Genomic DNA, 19,038 nt, shown 5'->3' with positions numbered 1-19,038 from the left:
CTGCTCCGTACAAGTTTTTTTTTTTTTTTTCATGCCCCGAAAGACTATGTAGTCCTACTTCACGCCTCTGCTATAAGAATAAAAACATTGCTTTACCAAGTACTGTGAAATACGTGAATTAAAGTGCACTTTAAACTATTTCTGAAAAGCACATTATTTGAAGGCAGCTGCATCCTCTGTTGGCACAAATCTATACGCAACCATTATCATTAGCTTGTGCCAATATCCGCTAACCACATTATGCTATGCAAGGACGACACTGAAATGACTTATGGCCACCCCTGCCTCTCGCCAAAGGTGGAAGAGAAGGAGGTTGCCTTGAAAAAAGCACATTTGTGATTTATTGAGTTTTGCAGTGCAGAATTCATTTTTTCAAGTGGTAAAGGCACACAATACTAATGATACTCAGCACAGCTGCCGAAAGTACTGCTGCATAAGGATCAGCTCAACCTACACTTGCGCCAAGGTGCTTTTTGCACAACAACAGATATATCTCAAAAATCCATTTCCAGTGCAAATGCATAGCAAAAATATCCTCTGAAACAAAATCTCCACTCTCCGAACTAACACATTTTTAATTACAATGTCTTGAGATAGCGAACAGGATGCCGTTAAAGTTTCAGCGCTACTTGCTTACTGAACATGAAAAGTCTAAATAAAATAAAGGGTCAGCAATACACTTGAAACATTCTTGTCCCAAGATCGATATCACAACCGACCGTCTGTACATATATTACAAAGGCTTCACACAAGCAAAAGTAAGAAAACTAAGCGTTCACATCTTCAACTTGGCAAGCTGGCGCTCTATTTCATCGTCTGTTGGCAGTCGTGCCTTGCTAGACCCTTCGCCAAGAGGGTCGGACCTGGCAGATGGAGCAGCAGCAAGCTGCACAAATGAGAAACATAAAAAAGATTGTAAGCAAGAACATCAACACACTGCAAGACTTAGCTTTGAAACAAGACCTTCGATGAATTTTGATGAATTCACTCTTGCAGCTAATGCCAAAAGAACCTGATTTCCTAAGAGCCATTTTTGACCAAATTTTTCTAATCCACTTACCAAGTCAGAATTTAAGATCTTCATTACTTTTTATTTCTGTTACTTTGAGAATAGCTTAAAGGAGTACACACATGAAATTTTGGCTGGAGGTTTTCTTTGCAATGACAGCTTTATATTCATGCATGTGGATCGACACGTGATATTTGCCTAAGACAGCTAAACAATTCACAATTGATTATCTTCCTTCATACAGTTTTGGTTTAAATTTCAACTGCTGAACAATGGCTCTGACATCAAGGTGCAAAATACGTCCCGTAAAGCATGAAAAAACTGCGAATAATAATAGCTGCTTCTTCATTTGTTGTCATTCCGAATCTTGAGACAGGCTAGCTTAAGCACTGTGGTGAATCAAAATGACAAAGCAGGGATTACATTGCAGTTTTTTCATTCCTCATGTGAATAATGTCGAACCTTGACGTCACAGCTATCGCCTGGTGGCTGAAACAGCACGGAAAAGAAATTCAAACAAATTATTTAATGATTGTAGGCAAACACCACATGGTGGTTCATGTATACTGATGTCTTAAAATCATTAAATACAATAAAACGCAGCCACAAATTTGGCGCCTATACTCTTCAAAAAGCCGTTAATTAGCTTATCAACTCAAAAGCCACAATAATTTTCATTGCTTTTTCTTTCTTCTTCCTTGAGCACAACTTAAGAAGCTGCTTCTCACTTACATGCTCATATCTAAAATATTTCTTCACATGGGGAATTCAATTCCCCATAAGGGCCGATTTATCATAACATGCGGACAATGCCCTACAGTACAAACCTCGTCATGGGAACAGGTGAAAAATTGTAAAATAGTTCGATATGGCCGAAATTCTTAATATTAAACTTCTTCCAAAATGCTCGCAGGAGCAGCGCAAGTTAGTCGGTGGAGGGACAGCAACTCAGGTGATCTTAACTAGAGAAAAAGGGAGACATTTTCTGCAGCTTTATCGCCATTCTAAAGCTGCTTGCGCCAATTATCGGCACCACAAAAACCAAGCGCCAAATGCCAGTTAGGTTGGCTTCGCTGCACAGCACCACCAGCACACGGCGGAGCCTGGTCAAACGTCAGCTAGGTGGCTTTCCTGCATTACAGCGGAGTCGCGTGAGAATCGGGACGCCAAAAGGAGAGCTATCGCAATTTTCACAGCTTCCGTGATATAAAATTATGGTGAGGCTTAAAAGCAAAAAGAAAAATAATTTTGCCTCAGTCTGCGCCAATTGGCAAGGGCTTAGGGTCGCTACCATGTCGCTGGTTCCAGCGCTATTAGCAATGGTTGTGAGAGGGGTAAAAGGGTGCTGACCACCTGGCTGCAAAATGTTCGGGCAAAATATCGTTCGTGGCACTGCTGGTAAGCGCGAGATGAAGCATGAACCATGACACAAAAAGCTTGCTGCACCACCACCAAGTACTCGCGCAGCGAGGCAAAGCCTGCTGCCTGACAGTTGAGCAGACATAGTTTGTCGCTCGGTGGTTTTATATATCCGGAAAACCGCGTTCAATATAGACAATACTTAACAAAAAGCTAATCACAAGGCGAAATAACTTACAAAGAAAAAATGCGCAGGATATGGCCAATAGAAACAATATAGTGAAGTTAAAAGTAGCATACATTATGGGATGTGAAGACCTCATTACGATTTCAAAAGGAAGAAAGAACCCTTTCATGTTTCACTACAATTACTGCATAGTGCCTTTCAACAAAGCTCACCTTTCCAGTCATCTCAATACCGATTTCATCCAAAACCTTGTTGACAATGGCGTCCTGCTCTTCTTCGTCACCAGATTCATCCAAGATTGAGTTGAGTGTGTCATCGACTACGCAAATAAAAGATTACAGGACGATCAGACACCTGGTATGACAATTCTGCAAAAGCAGTTAGATTTACCCTAGATGATTACTTTGATGCTTTTACTCTAAAAAGACAAGTAGGACACATCGCTGTCCTGCTTGTCTTTAACATTGACACACGTCTGTGTCTAAATGTTCAAGTTGGCCCACTCAAACGGAATTGCACCAACCTGTCCGCAAACATGCCATTTTACACTGCCTTTTGGAGGACAGAGGTAGGTAGTTTAGTGTGGGTGGTGCCTCCAGAGGGCAGAGTTTGTGTGGGTGGGTGGTGAATAACATCTCTGGAGGGTGAAGGTGGGCCGGGGCAGGGTGGGGCGGTGGATCCAGGGCAGTAGTGTATGGGTGGGCAGCGCGCTAGCTTGGAAGGTTTCACTCTCCGAGGCTACAGCCAGACAGGGAATGTGACTTAGTAGAACGTTCAGTTGGGCGAGTTGGTATAAGTTGATACCGGAAAAAACAGCGCACAAAAGACCAAGGACAAGAAGAAAGAAAGAAGTGCACTGCTCCTCTGTATTTTGTGCACTATTTTTTCCAATATAAGCCAGACAGGAGCTGTCATATTCACATTGTAACACTGGTACTGCTTTCACAGTAAAAACTGAGATGGAGGCAGCAATTACCTTTCCTTGTCACAATTTGCAAAGGTAAATAAGCAAATAACTAATCAGTATACTTTTGAAAAAGAAGTGATAAATACATTTAACACAGACTTATAGTAGGGTAGATTTGATTACCTGTGGCAGCAGCAGTGGAATACAATTTACAGTTCCTTAAATGTCTTAGCATAATACTGTTAGCTTTTAGCAATACATTTTTAGGCAGTTATTTTGAGCAACAAATAGCAAACAGAACTGACAAAGGTAATAACACAGCATTGCCTCATCTTTAAGATTATGCAACTGCTTAGAGGCACTACAATTAATTGAAAATAAAACAGATCTTCCAAGCATTATTTCTAATCAGGTATGCCCAGTGGCCTTTCAAATATGTGCAAGGTAGTTGAATATTTTGCCAAAGCAAGATGAATATGAAAATTATAAATTGAATATGCAATTCTGAAGTAAATGTGTGCTGTTCTAAATGGCACAAAAGCACAGCACTTGCCTATTTCCTCAGTCATGCCCATTTTCGTGCTCTCCTTCTCAAAGTCTTGCATTGTCTTGGCAATGTCCTGAGGCTTGATGCGTTTGTTGACTTCGCCCATGGTCTGAAAAAAAGATGTCATGTATGTAACAACTGCGAAAACAAACATCAAACAAAGGCGATGAGGATTCCTCACCTTTGCAGTCGTGGCCATTGCGTTCGCGAGTTTCACGTTGGCGTTCATTAACTGTAAAATTACGAAACGACATTCAGTCACTGAAAACGTCTCGCTGCTGTGCTCGGTGAGCTGACAGCTGGTGACGAGTGTTACCTTTGATTGCGAGCCGATGGCTTGGACTTTGGACGTGGCAGCATATGTCCTGGCTTTCTGCTTACGTATCTGCACTAGCTGTTTCGCTAAAACAGTGCAGACCTGAAAAAGGTAAGGGCCAAGCTTTGCACAAATCACTGTAGCCGATTATGGTGGAGGCAGGAGGTTACAAGCCTCTATCGATTCCCACGATTTACACACAAGGCAACTATTCAACAGAAATAGTACTACCACGCACCTGTTTATTCCCCTGATTAGCCGCCTTCTTTATTTCGAGTTCCTGAAAGAGAAAACAACGGATATAAAGCATCGTATTTCTGCCCCTCATATGCGGAGGGTCGTATGTCTTACCAGTTGTTTCTCTTGCCTTTCTAGCTCCCGCCTGTCCCTCTCAATGTCTCTCTGTGTTTTTCGAAGCTCCCTATTCTGTTGCCGCATTTGCTCTGAAGCAATAAATAGATTGAAATAAAGTGGAATAGAAATCACAATCTTTTTTTGTGGAAGCAGGACATGACGCTACAGCAAGTGATACGACAATAATACGTGAAAATGGCAGTGAAGCTGTTTCGATGGCTGTCAGCTTACCTGCAGGCGATACTTTCTTTCCGAATAGGCTCATTTTCGCTGTATTGCTGTCAGCTCAGCATACGAAGATCGCGAAAAACCAAAAGTGCCGTAGCAGTTTCACAAAGTTGCTCCACACTGCTTCACGCCTCCATTGAGTTGAGTCAGTGAATAGCTGTTATTGCGAGCCGCAGTGCCGTAGTTTGGAATGGTTCTGGCAGTTTTGTTTTTCAAAAAAAGTTCAAGAGTTACAGTGCAATAACACTGCAAAATTGTGCTACAACACAATTAAAACTTTAAGGATACATTAAGCTACCGTGATGCTCCTAGCGCTTTTGTGCTTTGCCACTTCGCTAACCACCGTAGTAGGAACCGTAGCCAGCCGTAGTTCGCACGTGTGCTTGAAACATGGCTGCCTCCACGTTGATGGATGCTTTATGGTTTGTATGCAGATTGATCAGTGATCTTGCGTTGTTTTGATAGTTTCATAGCTGAGGACGAAATCATATAAATTATGTAATGTTCCAGCAAAAAGCCTGACTTGCTGCAAGAGGAATTTGGAAAGGACAGCGAAGACCGCAAGGTTTGTCATCCGTGTTGTTTGTTTCTATCGCTTCGTTTATTGATTTCATTTAAGTAATTGTACCACTCATGCACTTAAATAACATACCTTGAAGCCTGTGGCCTCGAGTTTATTCTTCTATATTAGTTTGCAATTGATTTCAAGCTTTTCTTTCGCCTGAAAGCGCTTTTTTTACTCCACACATTGAGAACCCAATTATTTTGTCTGCCTTTTTCTCCGTCGCTACTGCAGTCAAAGCGCAAGGATCAGGTCGATTCATTTCGTCACAAGAAGTTGTTGGATGCCATCGGATCCCTGGGAGGGAAAAAGTAAGCTGTGGTTTTTGTGGCTTTACGACATGTGCTTGTATTTGGTTCCCGACTAGCTCTTTGCTGCAAGCTAGCTTTTTCTCATTAAGATTTTTCTTTCATCCCCGTGCTGTGTGCAGAGATTTTTAGCTGTTAAATTCAAGTGGACAACTTAAAGCACATTCATTGAATGCTGGAAACAAAAACGGGAAGGCTGCGGCAACCCACAATTTCAGTTCATCTATTGACTGAGAAATGTACTGTGGCAATAAGCTAGCATTTATACAGGCTTTGTGGCTTTTCTGTGGCTACGCGCCGGGCTATGTGATCCTGTTAGGTTGACAGCATGGGGTGTGAACATGCAGCATGACTGACTTGCTAATGAGCAGTCGTGCCAGCCAGCGGAGATCGACTGTGACAACTGCAATCTGAATATGTTTTTGGAATGGCTGACCAACTGCGTGGTCATGCATCCGATGGCTCATTTCATCCATGTTATGTTTTCCCGTTAGTGCAATGGTTTGGGCAAGTTGATATTTCATCGTTACAGGGAAAACGGCTCAGAAACAGGACAGGACGAGACAAGTGGTTATGTTTTCAACAAGGAATGTTCCCCCCTCCCCCAGAGACAGTGACTGGATGGAGAGAAAGAATTTATTGCAATGATAGCTGTATGTGGGACCCTGTTCTTGTGGAAATGGCGATGGCATCATCGTTGTGACAAGTCGGGACCAACAATAGCTGCTTTTACTAGTTAGCCAATAAGAATTGTATCGAGGTGGGCTGGGAACTAAGCATCACTTTAAGTGCGTTCTTAATGCATTCTTGTGGCCACACAAGAATGCGTTGCTCTGTACTTGTTTTGTCCTGTGCACAGGTTCCCCCCTGTGAACGCCGAACGTCATGAATTTGGTCAACATCGTTTATATAGCTAGCATTGTATTACATGAGCTTCAGTGGGAGCTCGCCACACCAGTACAGGGCTAAGCTAAACTGGATAACAAGCCTAGATGATAGCCTCGAAGCATACGTGGCCGTCTATTTGAGCTCCTTTAAGAGAAGCGCCACAAGCTACCTACTGCGTAAAGGAATACCATACTGTATGGGTAATTCAGATGCACCACAGGTTAGCCTATAATGTCTCTTATGATGCAGCTATAAATTCTTCTTTGTGGAAAAGAGTAATTGCCTCAGTGCTTTCCATGTTACTTCTGTCTGAGCCAGAGTCATCCTGGGATGACTGAGGTGGCCTTGGGTATTACTTGTCGTCTCTCCTCAAATCCAAGCTACGTCTTATGGCTTTGTCTTGAAGGTGCAGGTGGTTTACACCACTAACTGCTGCCATATGGGGCTTTAAGGGAAGGGTCGAGCTCTTCCAGGAGTAATGAGTTTGGTTGCTGAGTATGTTAGGAAGTGGGATGTTTCAAGAGCCGCCGGGTAGGCTAAGTATGTTTTGTTGTTGTGATATTCCACCCTGCATACTTCGCACTGCAGGTATCCAGGTCATGGTTTAATGTTGTGCAGTCTTGCGTCATATACTAGTGAGCGGGTATGTGCGGAATGCCAGAGGCTCGTAGCTATCTTTTTTCAGCATTACCTCAAAGAGTGTTTATGTAATGTATCGGATAGTTTTATGCAAAGGTCTTTTTTATTATTTATTTATAAAATGTGTGCTTCCAGAAAGGTGACACCACGGACTGAGCCAAGCTTAACAGTCTCTGAATATGACCTCTCAAAAGGTACAGTATTCTCTTTTCGCTGTTGTTGTCATGCCCATATTTATCTTTTTTTAATTATTCACATTTATGGGGCCAATCTTAGTGCTTTCTGATGTTTGGTATAATGCCAACAGAATACAGTGTCATCATGATAGACCTGGAAGGAGAAGCTGACTAAAAGGAAATAAAAGAGAACGGATTGATTGTGGTGATTGGTCACGGTCCCATTGTAGCGTAATTACAAGTCGGAAGAAAACTATGCAGCCAGTGTGGGCTGATCACAGCCCCCAAGTAAATATGTGTTTTTGGTTTGTGTTCAGAATGTTTTTCTTTTTTTGTGTAAATGCCCATCCTAAAGTTGCACTTGAAAGGTGCTGGTCTTGGAGGTCCTACGAAAACATAGCTTTTGAAAACTGCTGGGCCACCCGAAAGCGGCAGCTAGTTTTGCAACTTTTTCATGTAAGGTAGCTAGACAAACTGGAATGCATAGACTACCTTATGCTGAAATGCTTGTTTATCTAATAGGGTTTTTAGTTGCCCAGATCGTTTCAAGCTGTTTCCAACTGCAGGCTTTTCAATAGTCTGTGTTGAAACTTAACCTGTGGTGGAACTTGGGGCATATAGTTCCAAACGCTGCTTTTGTGTTTCTGTCTGTTGCTTCAAATTGGCAAAAGTTTCGTGTCATAGCTGCTTTTACTTGCAAACATTCCCTTTTTTATGCTAGTAAAATTTACAGCTGGTAGTGACATGAATCATAATTTCACGTGTGTATGGTGTGAAATGCCGCATTACCCATTACACTTTGGCTTCTACTTCTGCTGACTATCTGAAAACGTTGCATCATTATAGTATGCACTAGTTTTCTGGGTTTCTACTGCCAGATTTTAAGGCAGTTGTGTTTTTGTAGCAGCTGCAGCTTTTTCACTTGAACAAAGCATACTTGGTATAGAGCAGAGCAGCTCACTTTCTTGCTCTGTAATGTGACAGAATTTAATACTTAATTCTAGATATAGGTTTAGGTGGCGTACTGTAAGTCTTGGCCTCCTTACAAAATAAATGCCTTGTCCAAAAGATAAGTTCAAACTAGTCCTGTTGTTCCAGCACCACATATGTGAGCTTTTGCTATTGTGTTTCTCGTTAGAGCAGGTTGTCTAGAGCACACAACGCAATCAGTAGTCACAAAGTGCAAGTGTTGGCTTTCTGCACGTTACAATAGCATGATGGGCTCTTGTTATTGTGTTTCTTGTTCGAGCATGTTGGAGCACACAGCGCAATCAATAGTCACAAAATGCAGATCGTTGCTTTCTGGAAGTTAAAATGATGAGAAATTTATTTCACTAGTGAAGCCAGTAACAGACAGAAAGCTACACAAGCACATTTGTGTAAAAAAAAAAAATTGGGCGTTTTCATTTTTGCTGTATTGCACTGTGATGTGTAGCTTGCTGTTTCTATTTACACATGCCAGCTGCTTGCAATTTCTTCAACAAATAATTGGTGCAGAATTTTATTGCAATAGGGGCTTGATGGAAGGCATTGGGTCCCCTTTGTTACCATGCGTTTTTGAGGGCATAAGTGAAAAACTGTTTTGTGCAATGTATTTGCAGCCTCAGTGGAGCAGGTGGCTGTTCACCAGCTCCTGGCTGGCCTTAAGAAGACAAGCAAACACAGGCAGATCAAGAAACAGGTTCGCTCCATTGTCCGCAATGCCAAGGTCCTGCCCAAGCCCCTGCCCCGACCTGAACTCCAGAGGGTAAGTTGAGTGCAAGGATCATTCCGGCTTGAGGATGGTACACCGAATGCAGTTTCTGATCATTCAGCATGAGGCCCTGTTTTTGTTTATTCTTGATAGACAGCACTCTGATCTCTGAAGATTGTGCTTCAGGAACATTGGCAGTGGCTTGCAAAGTTGCACAACACTTGCTGCTATATATATATATATATATATATGAAGAGAAGTTGGAGGCATGGGAAAATGGAAGTCATGGTTCGTGTAGTAGCACATACACTCGCCGACAGCTTTTCTTGACAATGAAGGGAAGACTACAGGGGAGGAGCGTTTGTAAATGTGTCATTCTGCCAAATAGTTCAACTGCATGATGGCATGTCAGGCCGCCTGGCGTGTTGCTCTCCATGGTCGCTGCAGTGCATAGCTGGTGCAGCTAGTGCCATCTGTGAAACCCTCTGGTAACAATGTGCCTAGCAAATTTTTTTCAATCAAGAAAATGTTTTTTCTTTGATGTTCAATGTTGACAGTTGGCAGTTGTTTTAGAAATATGCCATAAATGGTGAATATTAATAATGTGCTATGTTTTAAGAGAAAATTAATAACTGCAAGTGGAGACTATATTCCACTGTGCAGGAAGGAGGGCATGTTTTGGCTCCATAGCTTCAGCTCCATTGCCAGAAAAGGCTGTCGCACCACCATATACAGTTAAAACACGATTTAACGAAGTTGAGGGGAGCCGTTAATTATTTCGTTAAATTGAGAACTTCGTTAAATTGAATTAGGCATTTCTTGGGCACATAATTCAGTACATTCGATTACAGTAAAACCTCGTTAAAACGTACCCGCTTAAACAGTACTTTCGTTTTAAAAGTAGTAAAGTCAAGTCCCCGACTGAGCACCCATTGAACATAATGCATTTTGCATCCGCATAAACCGTACCAGCTTATCGCGGTCGTATCGGTTAGCACGTACCATTTTCACTTTTCGTCGCACTCGCGCGTGACGAATTCACGCCGGTAGCACCGACCCAAAGGACGGTTCGTCTAGCAGCGCAACAATCTTCCCTAAATACCGCCGACGGGACGGCAAGCCACACAGCTAATGACAAATTGGCGCCAAAGTTGGTAATCATACAACTAGCGTAATCTTTGGGGGTCCGTATGGTCATCGTCATGACCCCCCGCGCTACTTTCGAGTGGGTAGCGCCAACACCATGACTGGCGCCGCTAGCGCGTATGAAAAGTAACAACAAAAATTCTTACTCGACAAGAAAGGCCCGAGGGGACTACAAATTTATTTTCCGCCAAAGAAGTCGGTGATCTTTGCCTGCGTGCGCTTTGTGAGCAACGGCCGCACCGATTTCTCGTAGGTCTGAAGTGCGTCCAGCGCGTCTTCCGTCCCCTCGTGTGCGCCGGCAAAATGTCGCAGCAGATCGAGAGCATCCATCACCTGACCTGGTGTCGGCACGGGAGCTTCGGCACCTGCAGGGTCGTCGGCAGCGTCTTCAGCCGTCACTCCCTCCACGCTTCCTACAAGCCGCAACATATCGGCATCAGTCAAAACTTCCGTTGTGACTGCGTTTGCGTCGGCGTTCACGTAGTCTGAGAAACTTATGCCTGTGGGCACTTCATCCACTGAGCGAAGGTGTTCCCAGGCATCTTCATCCTTGTGCACGGCGCTCGCGCAGTCCGGACCAGCTTCGGCAGTTTCAGGGCCTAGTGTACCGAAACCGGCAGTCCTGAAGCCTTTTTCGTTTCTTGCAGGGCTCCATATGCTAGTCAGGAGGGTTAGCGGCGCGCTTGCTCGCACACACCACGTCCGCGTTCACGATAGCAAGGCTAGACTGATGGAGGCCTAACAAGCTGAGCTTGACAAAGACGTGCGTTCAAAGGCACGGGGAAATCCGCACAAGAGTGAACACAGAGCACAACACACAAACGCACACAAAAAAAAACGCGAACTGCAACAGCGCCATCTATGAAATGTGGCACGAAACTTTTTTACTGCTGGCGCCATCTCGTGAGCTCGACTCAAAATTAAAACTCGTTTTGCGCCGCGCAGTTTGAAAAAAGCGACGGGATGAAGATGCTCCGCGCTGTTACCGCTGACTCGCAATCAATAAATTTTGGGGTGCTGTCTACAAAATAGACCAAAAATTAACACTTTTTCACTTTTATTTCTCGAAAAAAGGTTCGTTAAATCGGGACAGATCACGGAATCGGTTTCGTTATTTCGGGTTAGTCAAAGCATTGAACCCTATGGGCGTCTGAGGGGGAATTAGGATACCTTCGTTAAATCGAGATTTTCGTTAAATCGGGTTACGTTAAATCGAGTTTTGACTGTACTCTTATCCCAATGGCCTTCGTATGGCGGAGGAAATGGCAAAGTTTATTGGGAATGGAGAGCAACTTTGGGGGTAGTTTTATAGCCCTCCCTGTGTACATATCTTTGCAGCAGGCTGCACTAAAGGCCATGTAAATAGATTGATGCTAACCTAGCAGGGAATAGCTTGTCTTTAGTCAGTGCAGGCAGCTTGAACTCATGGCAAACAAGCACAAAACCATACTTGTGACTATGGCTTGACCATTATTTCAGAGAAGTCTGTGATCGCTGTCTTTATGTTTAGGGTCCCTATAAGGCGGGCATCCTTTCACCCTGCAATGTAGCTGCACATTGCAGCCAGTTTCTAGAAAGAAGCCTTCGGTTTGAGACCTCTGAGAATGCTAAACAGGTGGATATTTTGAAAGGAGTGTATAGTTCAAATCTTCCCAAGCACAATTGTGTGGCTTGCAAGGCAAAAGGTGTGCATGCCTTTGTAGCTTGAATACCTGCTCAAGGGGTTTCTCACGGTGATTTCTGCTGGTGATTGAGCGAAATTTTCAGCATTAGAGAAAGTCTGTTGCTGTTACTATCAATTTTTTGCAAGTGTAGGTGAGATCTTGCAAGCATTTTTTTCTTTTTTGCGCAGGCTCAGCGTCAGGTGGCCTACGATAAAGTCAGTGAAGAGGTCTCCGTCTGGGAGCCTGTGGTCAACGACAACCGTATGGTAAGCAAAGAAGCTCGTTTCTTGTCTCTCACAACGAACAATTCAGCATGAAGCATTTGCTTTGAACAAGCTTGAAATTGTTTTGCCGCTGTGCATGCAACATTGTGCCTAGGAAAAGTAGCAGTTGCGGCTGGGTGACACACATTTCTGCCTGGTAGGCCTGTTGCAGTGTAGTGCTGGGTGCTCTTACTGGTGAGCCAGATATAAAAAGTGTAAACCCAAGAACCCCTTTTGCAAGAACAAAGATGTCTTCTTGGTGAAGTGCACAATTTTGTAAATATAGTCGAACCTCAGTGTAGCAAACTCTTATATAGCGAATTGTTGACTTTATCGAATTCTTCAGAAATATTTTTAATGAACAAATGCAATTTTTACTTAATATACAGAATGCGGTTGGCCATAAAATGGACATATCGAACCCCCCAGTGCAAAATGGTAGCCGTCTCGATGGCAGCCGACAGGCTTTGCCGTGCTGTGCAAGTGGCTGGTGGTGGTGCAGCAAGTGTGTGAGCCAAAGTTGGCGCATTACCTCCAGCTCGTGTTCTTGCTGTTGACTGCATCCTGGCAGCAGCAGCAGCATGGACAGTTACCGTAAAAACCCGCGTATAGTACGAGGTTTTTTTCCTATTATTAGCACCTCAAATTTCCGCCTCGTATTATTTGCGGATCCGAACAAAAATTTCAGTTTTGCTCTAAGTTTTGGTTTCGTTATTGCCGCGTGGTTACGGCTTGGCTTTGTTATTGATTTGTGGCTACGGCTTGGCTTCGTTACCCGTGACGGCGTGGCTAGGGCTAGCGTGGCCTTCCTGACAGCGTACGCGCCGACGCATAGACCACGCTTCGCGAAGGGAAGGTTCTTTTTTTCTGCCGTGGAGGAGCACGATGTCAGGGCCACGAAAACAGTATTCGGCTGCTTTCAAGAGAAAGGCTATTTTAGTTGCCGAGAACATCGGCAACAGTGCGGCCGGGAGGCAGTTCGGCGTCACCGAGGGAAGCATCCGCGGATGGCGGCGACAAAAGGAAGCACTTTTCGCCTGCAGCGGAACGCGAAGAAGCTTTCGCGGCCCGAAGAATGGGTCATACCCAGAAATTGAACTGGCCCTGACGGAGTTCGTAAGAGAACAGCGAGCCGCACATCTACCTGTGAGCGTGGAGCTCATGCAGGTAAAAGCTAGGGAGCTTGCTAGAGGAAAAGGTATTCCAAGCACCGCCTTCAAAGCGAGCAAGCACTGGATATACCGGTACATGTGCCGTGCTGGGTTTTCGTTACGGCGGCGAACGTCGATTTCCCAAAAACTGCCCGAATCGTTTGAAGAGCTGCTGGTGGCTTTTCAGCGCCACATTATTTCTTTACGGAAGTCCAAGAACTTTCAGCTAGGGCAAATAGGCAACGCTGACCAAACGCCAGTTTATCTGGACATGCCATCACCCCTCACAGTGCACGAGAAGGGTTCCAAACAAGTTTGCGTCCGGTCTACCGGCAACGAGAAGACTCGGGTTACGGTCATGCTATCGTGCACAGCAGACGGCCACAAGCTCCCACCCTATGTCGTGTTCAAACGCAAAACAATGCCGAAAGGTGAGGAGCTGCCAAGGAATGTCATCGTGAGGTGCCACGAGAAAGGGTGGATGAACGAGGGTCTTGTCCTTGACTGGGTGAAGTCCGTGTGGTGTAGGCGGCCCGGTGCACTATTGTCCTTCCCGTCGATCCTCGTGCTGGACGCGTTTCGCTGCCATTTGGCCGACTCGGTCAAGAGAGTGTTACGCGATTGCGGCACTGAACTTGTCGTCATCCCAGGCGGAATGACTTCCCAGCTGCAGCCACTTGACGTTTGCGTAAACAAGCCTTTCAAGGACGCGGTCAAGCGGTGCTACGCTGAGTGGATGCGCTCAGGTGAGCCTGCAGTGACGCCGACTGGGCGGCTGAAGCGGGCATCGCCAGCCACGCTGTGCAAGTGGATTGTGGACGCGTGGGCGAGCATTCCTGCGGACCTTGTGCGTCGGTCTTTCAAAAAGTGTGGCATATCAAACGCCCTCGATGGCACAGAAGATGAGTGCCTGTGGGAAGATTTGTCCGACAAAGAAATCTCCGAAGAAAGCGCTGTTGAGGATGAGAGCGATTGAAGTGCGGTGTCCAATTGCAATAAATGCCTTTCTTCGTGCTTACCTGGTTTACCTCACTCGTATTATACGCGGATAAATTTTTTTTTCTATTTCGCGTCTCTAAAATTTCACCTCGTATTATATTCGGGTTCGTATTATACGCGGGTTTTTACGGTATACCCTCGCACTAACCATGCTATGTTAACTACGGGTGTCCAACTTATGTTAACAGAAGTGGTGAAAACGGTCATAGCTTTCGTTCCTTTGTGTTATTTGCCATGCGACACTGCTCTGATGCGGGTTCTCTCTCTCTCTCTACCTTCTAGTAAATGGTGCCTGATTTGCTGTCTCTTCACTGAGTAAACTGTGCTGCCCTTGTGTGTGTTTCTGATGAAATTTTATATTACGTGTGAATTTCGGCTACACTTAACTGTGTTGTGATTTTTTACCTGCATGCTATAACTTGGGTCAACTGTAGCTAGCCTAAAAGATACCTGACAAAATTAGACAGTTTCATGGTCACAGCCACTTGTTTGAGCTGCTTGCACCTTCACCATGGTCCCAGGTGCTGCCATATTCCAGTTTTCGTTTTGATAGTGTTAGTGCATGGCAGAAAGGCTTTTCAGTAGCCGGTTCATTTTTTCTGTGGACAAAAGCTAGTTCAACAGCCCATGCATTTTGTTTCTGTATTCTTTACAGGCTGAACAGCTGCGCTTTCCACTCAAACAGGCAGACATGCGAATGGAATGCGCCCAGAAGTTTGTAGAACGTATGAAGGTGGGTATCCCTAACAGTGGTAGCACTTGTGAGGGTGCTTTAACTGGCAACTTTTGGCTTTTGCATAGTGAAGACATCTGGCAGTGGCATTGATGGAACTGTGGATGCGCAGTGCAGTCGCATTTACACGATTGTAAGTCAAACCCCCCCACATCATATTTCTGAAAAAAAAACAAAAAAACTTGAAGGTCGTTTACACTTGGCCTTTTAGTAATAGAACACGATAACACTATCCTCCTGCCTCCGCTTATCGCCAGCCGCTATCGGTTGCCGCGCATGGGTGCGCCCGTGGGCACATTCCAAAACTAAATTTATTAGTCACTGGACTACTCGTCCACACTCGTGCCATCGTCCTCACTAGCGCTGCCGTCGTGATCGCTGCTGCAGTCCCACAGCTCGTCGTTCTAACAATGTCGTGCATCGAAATCCCGCACTTCACAAACAGCCACATCACGTGGAACAGCTGAAAATTTTGCCTCGCTGCAGCTGCCACACCTTTATCGCCCGTTGCAAACGTTGAACTTGTGGCCCAACGCGCAGTTCTTTTCTTCGGTGTATAGAATGACAGCCATCGTGAATGTTGCCGGGAACGAGTGGCGGTCGTTTACCGGACCCGCAGCACAAATGACGAATGACGAAGCAGTACATTAAATGTGCAGCCGGCATCAGTCGAATGCGTCAGAGCCAAAGAGAAACTACGCGTGAGCGGCGTCGGCTCTTCCGTTGGCTACCGGCACTCCCCGGCGCTGCTGCGGTTCCGAGTGGGGGTGCTGCCGCGATTAGAACAGTAGCCCTTCCATCAACTATCGGCGCTCCCTTGAGCGCAGAGTGCGTGGTTGAAAGTAAACACTTAAGAACTTGGACGACGCCTAAAAAGAGTATAACACGAATGTGTTATCGACCCGCTGCCACTTTTTAGCAGACGCAATCTGTGGCTGTGTGTGGGGAGTGGGCTGGTGCTGGTTTGCTGCTTATCAACAGCCGCCATCGGTCACCTTGCGCGGGGTGGGGATTCTGGTTCTGCGTGTTGACATAACATAACAGCTGCTCAAGGCCAGCACCAAGAGCAATGCGATGGAGCCACGCAGAAAAAATGCCACCACGCTGTAGCATGCCTGATATCTTGTTTGTGTCGCCTTTATTTATGGTGCGATGCTTCGGTTTCGATTTAAGTCAAACCCCCCCCCACGCTTCGTATTTTCAAATTTTGGAAACTAGGTCGACTTACAATCGTGTAAATTTGGTACCTTGTGCCACGTGAAGGAGGTCAGGGAAATTGAGGTTTTGGTTGTGATGCACTCGTAATTTCAGCCCCACTTATACATACATTAACTGCAGGGAATGTGGGACACAGTGCTGCACGATGTCCAGAAATTGATCGTGTCTGAAAATTTTGGCATCTGAGAAAATTGATCACCAACTTCTTATTTTAAAAATGAGTGATGGTGTGAAGAATTGTGTGGTAAGGGCTTGAGGCTACAATGTTTAGTGCACTTTGGCTTGCTTTCGATTGTCTGTTGCCAAATGCAAGTTTAAGAGCATTTATTATTTTTTTCTTTGATTTTTTTTCAATTGCCTTATAGTCAGATACAACTCAAGAGAACAATGGCAATGCCCCTCTCTCAAAAGAAGCCAATGGCGACCGATTGCCATGCCATCCTTGCACTTGCCAGCCACCTGTGATATCACACTAGCAGTTATAAATGGGCTGACTGCGATGTCATGACAATCAGTTGACACCATTAGCTGGAGGGCCTCCATTGATGGGCAGTTCCCACTGCGTGCTTGAAATGTATCCGACTTTAGACTTTAGTGAAATATGGCATACACTGCTTAGCTCACTAATCTGTAATGAACTGTCTCTTTCCACTGTACTATGTTTGCAATCGCAAACAAATTCACAATTTGCACATGCCTGCATTTCAGCTGGACCTAAGAGTGTTACTCAAAGACTAATTTCTATGTTCTCTGTGTTGCTGATTCTGGTAAGAATGGTGTTCATACCTATAGTTGTGGTGTATGTCTATTCTGCAAGTCTGGAAGTCAAGTGAAATAGCAGTTCTTGAAGCCTTTGTGGTGGTTTTCTCTGTATGCTGTGTGTTTCAGCCAAGAACTGAACTTGAGCGAGAAATCAACAAGATCTTGAAGGTCAGTGAAAACGTTGCACGCCCAGGAGCAGAGCTGACTCCAGCTGAAGAGAAGGCCCTCAAGGCAATGAGCCTGGAAGAGGTGAGTGCTGATAAGAGCACCAGAATATTGTGTCAGCATCATGTTGAGCCATAAGCTCGTCTATCTCCTGTTGTGAACTGTTTACTTAGCACAGCTGTTGTGGCCTTTATCTCATGAGGAAAAGCCTTAAATGTTAAGGAATGAAAAGAGCACCAAAGCTTTGTGTCCTAGTAATCTGCATCGTATTACAGTCGAGCCTTCATATAACGGCCCCACTTAAGACGAACTTTCGCTTATAACGAACGAGACCTGCGCAACCGTCAAAATATACATTATTTCAATGGCACGAAATCACACATATAACGAACATCATTAAGCCCTGCTGACCGGTTACAGCGAACGGACGGTGTAAACCCGGCGCCGCAATGCGAGATAACCTGCCTCCGAGCGGGCTCGACTGTAACTTATAAGCTTGTCTTCTACTTGTCAGCTGTTTATACAGTATAGGTAGTTTCGTTTTTGGTTGTTTTGGGCAATCAGCATTGTGAAAGCTCCAAATTTCAATTGTACTTACTTAACCCTTTTAGACATCGTTCATTATTTCCATGAGGATTTTTTTTTTCTCCATGAGTAGTTCATGAACATGCTTCTGGTGAGTGAATAAACTAGGAACTTGAGGTCCCTTTCAATGATTCAATGTTTTTCTTTTTTTCTTTTCTAGCAGCACATAACATGAGGAATCCAGGATAAAATGTTTTATTAAATATCCGCTGTTGAAGCACTTGCAGCCAATTTCAGTGTTTCGAGATGTATATTATTTGCAGGATTCATTAGGTGACAATGAATAGGGCTGAGTGCATTCAAAAGAAATCGTCACTATGGGTCCGCACGCAATCAGAAAAAGCTGCAAGCTTGCACTGTACAAAACTCTGTACATTGCATCTACTAAAATGGTTGCCTTAGTACCACCAAAAGTGTGTCCTCCTCCTGCCTTTGCAAAGCAGAGGGTGCATTTTTTTTCTTTAGTTTCATTCAGTGCGAACCCACCAGTCGACTTCAGATTTTTGGTGATGCCTTTTAAAAACCATAAGCATCATGCCAGTCCTATTTGAGAATTAGGGAAGAAATTTTCTTCCTTTGAGTTGCATTGAAATGTACCTAATGCTACTGTTTACTTGAAATGAATGTAAACGGCACCACTGGCGCAGTTTTATTACTGATTAACTTGTTGACCTCTGTGCACTTGTCACCTGCATTACTTTTTCTAACCAGCTTGGGAACTGCCATTAGTTTAGAAAATGTACCAACTATGTACTATCAAAACTCCTTAGACTGTGCTGTTACTTGCTTACTGCACGCAAACATGCAGCGTTGGTGGGCCTATTCGGTGCACTCTGTTTACGACAAACTTTAAGATAGCGCAAAAAAACGCTATGTGACATTCATGTTTGTTATAAAGTTGGCTTACATCCATGCTTTCAAGAACACAATGAAATTTTCATCACAATAGTTAGTTATACTAGACAGCATCACGTCAGGTATACAGTCCAATAAACACGTGATATTACGAATTATTGGCTACTCTTCCTAAGTATTTTTAACTAATGCAATTTTTACTGCCTGTATCGAACACTGTTGACCATAAGAGATGTATCGAACTTCTCAGCATCAAGCAGTGTCTGTTCGGATTGCAGGTGGCAGGCTTCTTTGCGTAGATAGATGACTGGTGGTGGCGGGGAA

General features: G+C 44.4%; 2 protein-coding genes across 4 annotated transcripts in view; one reads left to right on the top strand and one right to left on the bottom strand.

The window, feature by feature from the left end:
• Nucleotides 1–318: 318 nt before the first annotated feature.
• CHMP2B (Charged multivesicular body protein 2b) lies at nt 319–5,065 on the bottom strand. Its single transcript, XM_077632321.1, has 8 exons — nt 4,911–5,065; nt 4,677–4,768; nt 4,564–4,605; nt 4,326–4,427; nt 4,191–4,241; nt 4,016–4,118; nt 2,768–2,874; nt 319–886 (listed from the first exon to the last, which is right to left on the bottom strand). The coding sequence occupies exons 1-8, from the start codon at nt 4,942–4,944 to the stop codon at nt 776–778; spliced, it is 642 nt and encodes a 213-aa protein (XP_077488447.1). The 5' UTR covers nt 4,945–5,065; the 3' UTR covers nt 319–775.
• Nucleotides 5,066–5,191: 126 nt separating this feature from the next.
• The window catches only part of LOC144099183 (U3 small nucleolar RNA-associated protein 14 homolog A), a 28,189-nt gene continuing 14,342 nt past the window's right edge, over nt 5,192–19,038 (top strand). For 2 of the 3 annotated variants that reach the window (XR_013307338.1, XM_077632319.1), the window contains exons 1-8: nt 5,193–5,329; nt 5,418–5,472; nt 5,704–5,780; nt 7,440–7,498; nt 9,082–9,227; nt 12,172–12,249; nt 15,052–15,129; nt 17,236–17,358. Coding sequence is in view for 2 of the 3 variants with exons in the window: in XM_077632319.1 (XP_077488445.1) it covers nt 5,298–5,329; nt 5,418–5,472; nt 5,704–5,780; nt 7,440–7,498; nt 9,082–9,227; nt 12,172–12,249; nt 15,052–15,129; nt 17,236–17,358 (648 nt within the window). In the remaining variant the exon portion in view is untranslated. Of the gene's footprint in view, nt 5,330–5,417; nt 5,473–5,703; nt 5,781–7,439; nt 7,499–9,081; nt 9,228–12,171; nt 12,250–15,051; nt 15,130–17,235; nt 17,359–19,038 lie in introns of all 3 variants that reach the window. The other variant, XM_077632320.1, reaches the window with a different exon arrangement.

The sequence above is a fragment of the Amblyomma americanum genome, chromosome 7 (genome assembly GCF_052857255.1).
Source record: "Amblyomma americanum isolate KBUSLIRL-KWMA chromosome 7, ASM5285725v1, whole genome shotgun sequence".
Classification (NCBI taxonomy): Eukaryota; Metazoa; Arthropoda; class Arachnida; order Ixodida; family Ixodidae; genus Amblyomma; species Amblyomma americanum.
Note: the sequence above shows the minus strand (reverse complement) of the source record. Positions and strands in the feature narration are given on the sequence as shown.

Coding starts and splice junctions, on each gene's coding strand:
- CHMP2B (XM_077632321.1), bottom strand. CDS start 4,944: ATGAGCCTATTCGGAAAGAAAGTATCGCCTGCAG. Junction 2,875..4,015: donor GGGCATGACTGAGGAAATAG/GCAAGTGCTGTG, acceptor TTATTTGCGTAG/TCGATGACACACTCAACTCA. Junction 887..2,767: donor GTATTGAGATGACTGGAAAG/GTGAGCTTTGTT, acceptor TCATTTGTGCAG/CTTGCTGCTGCTCCATCTGC.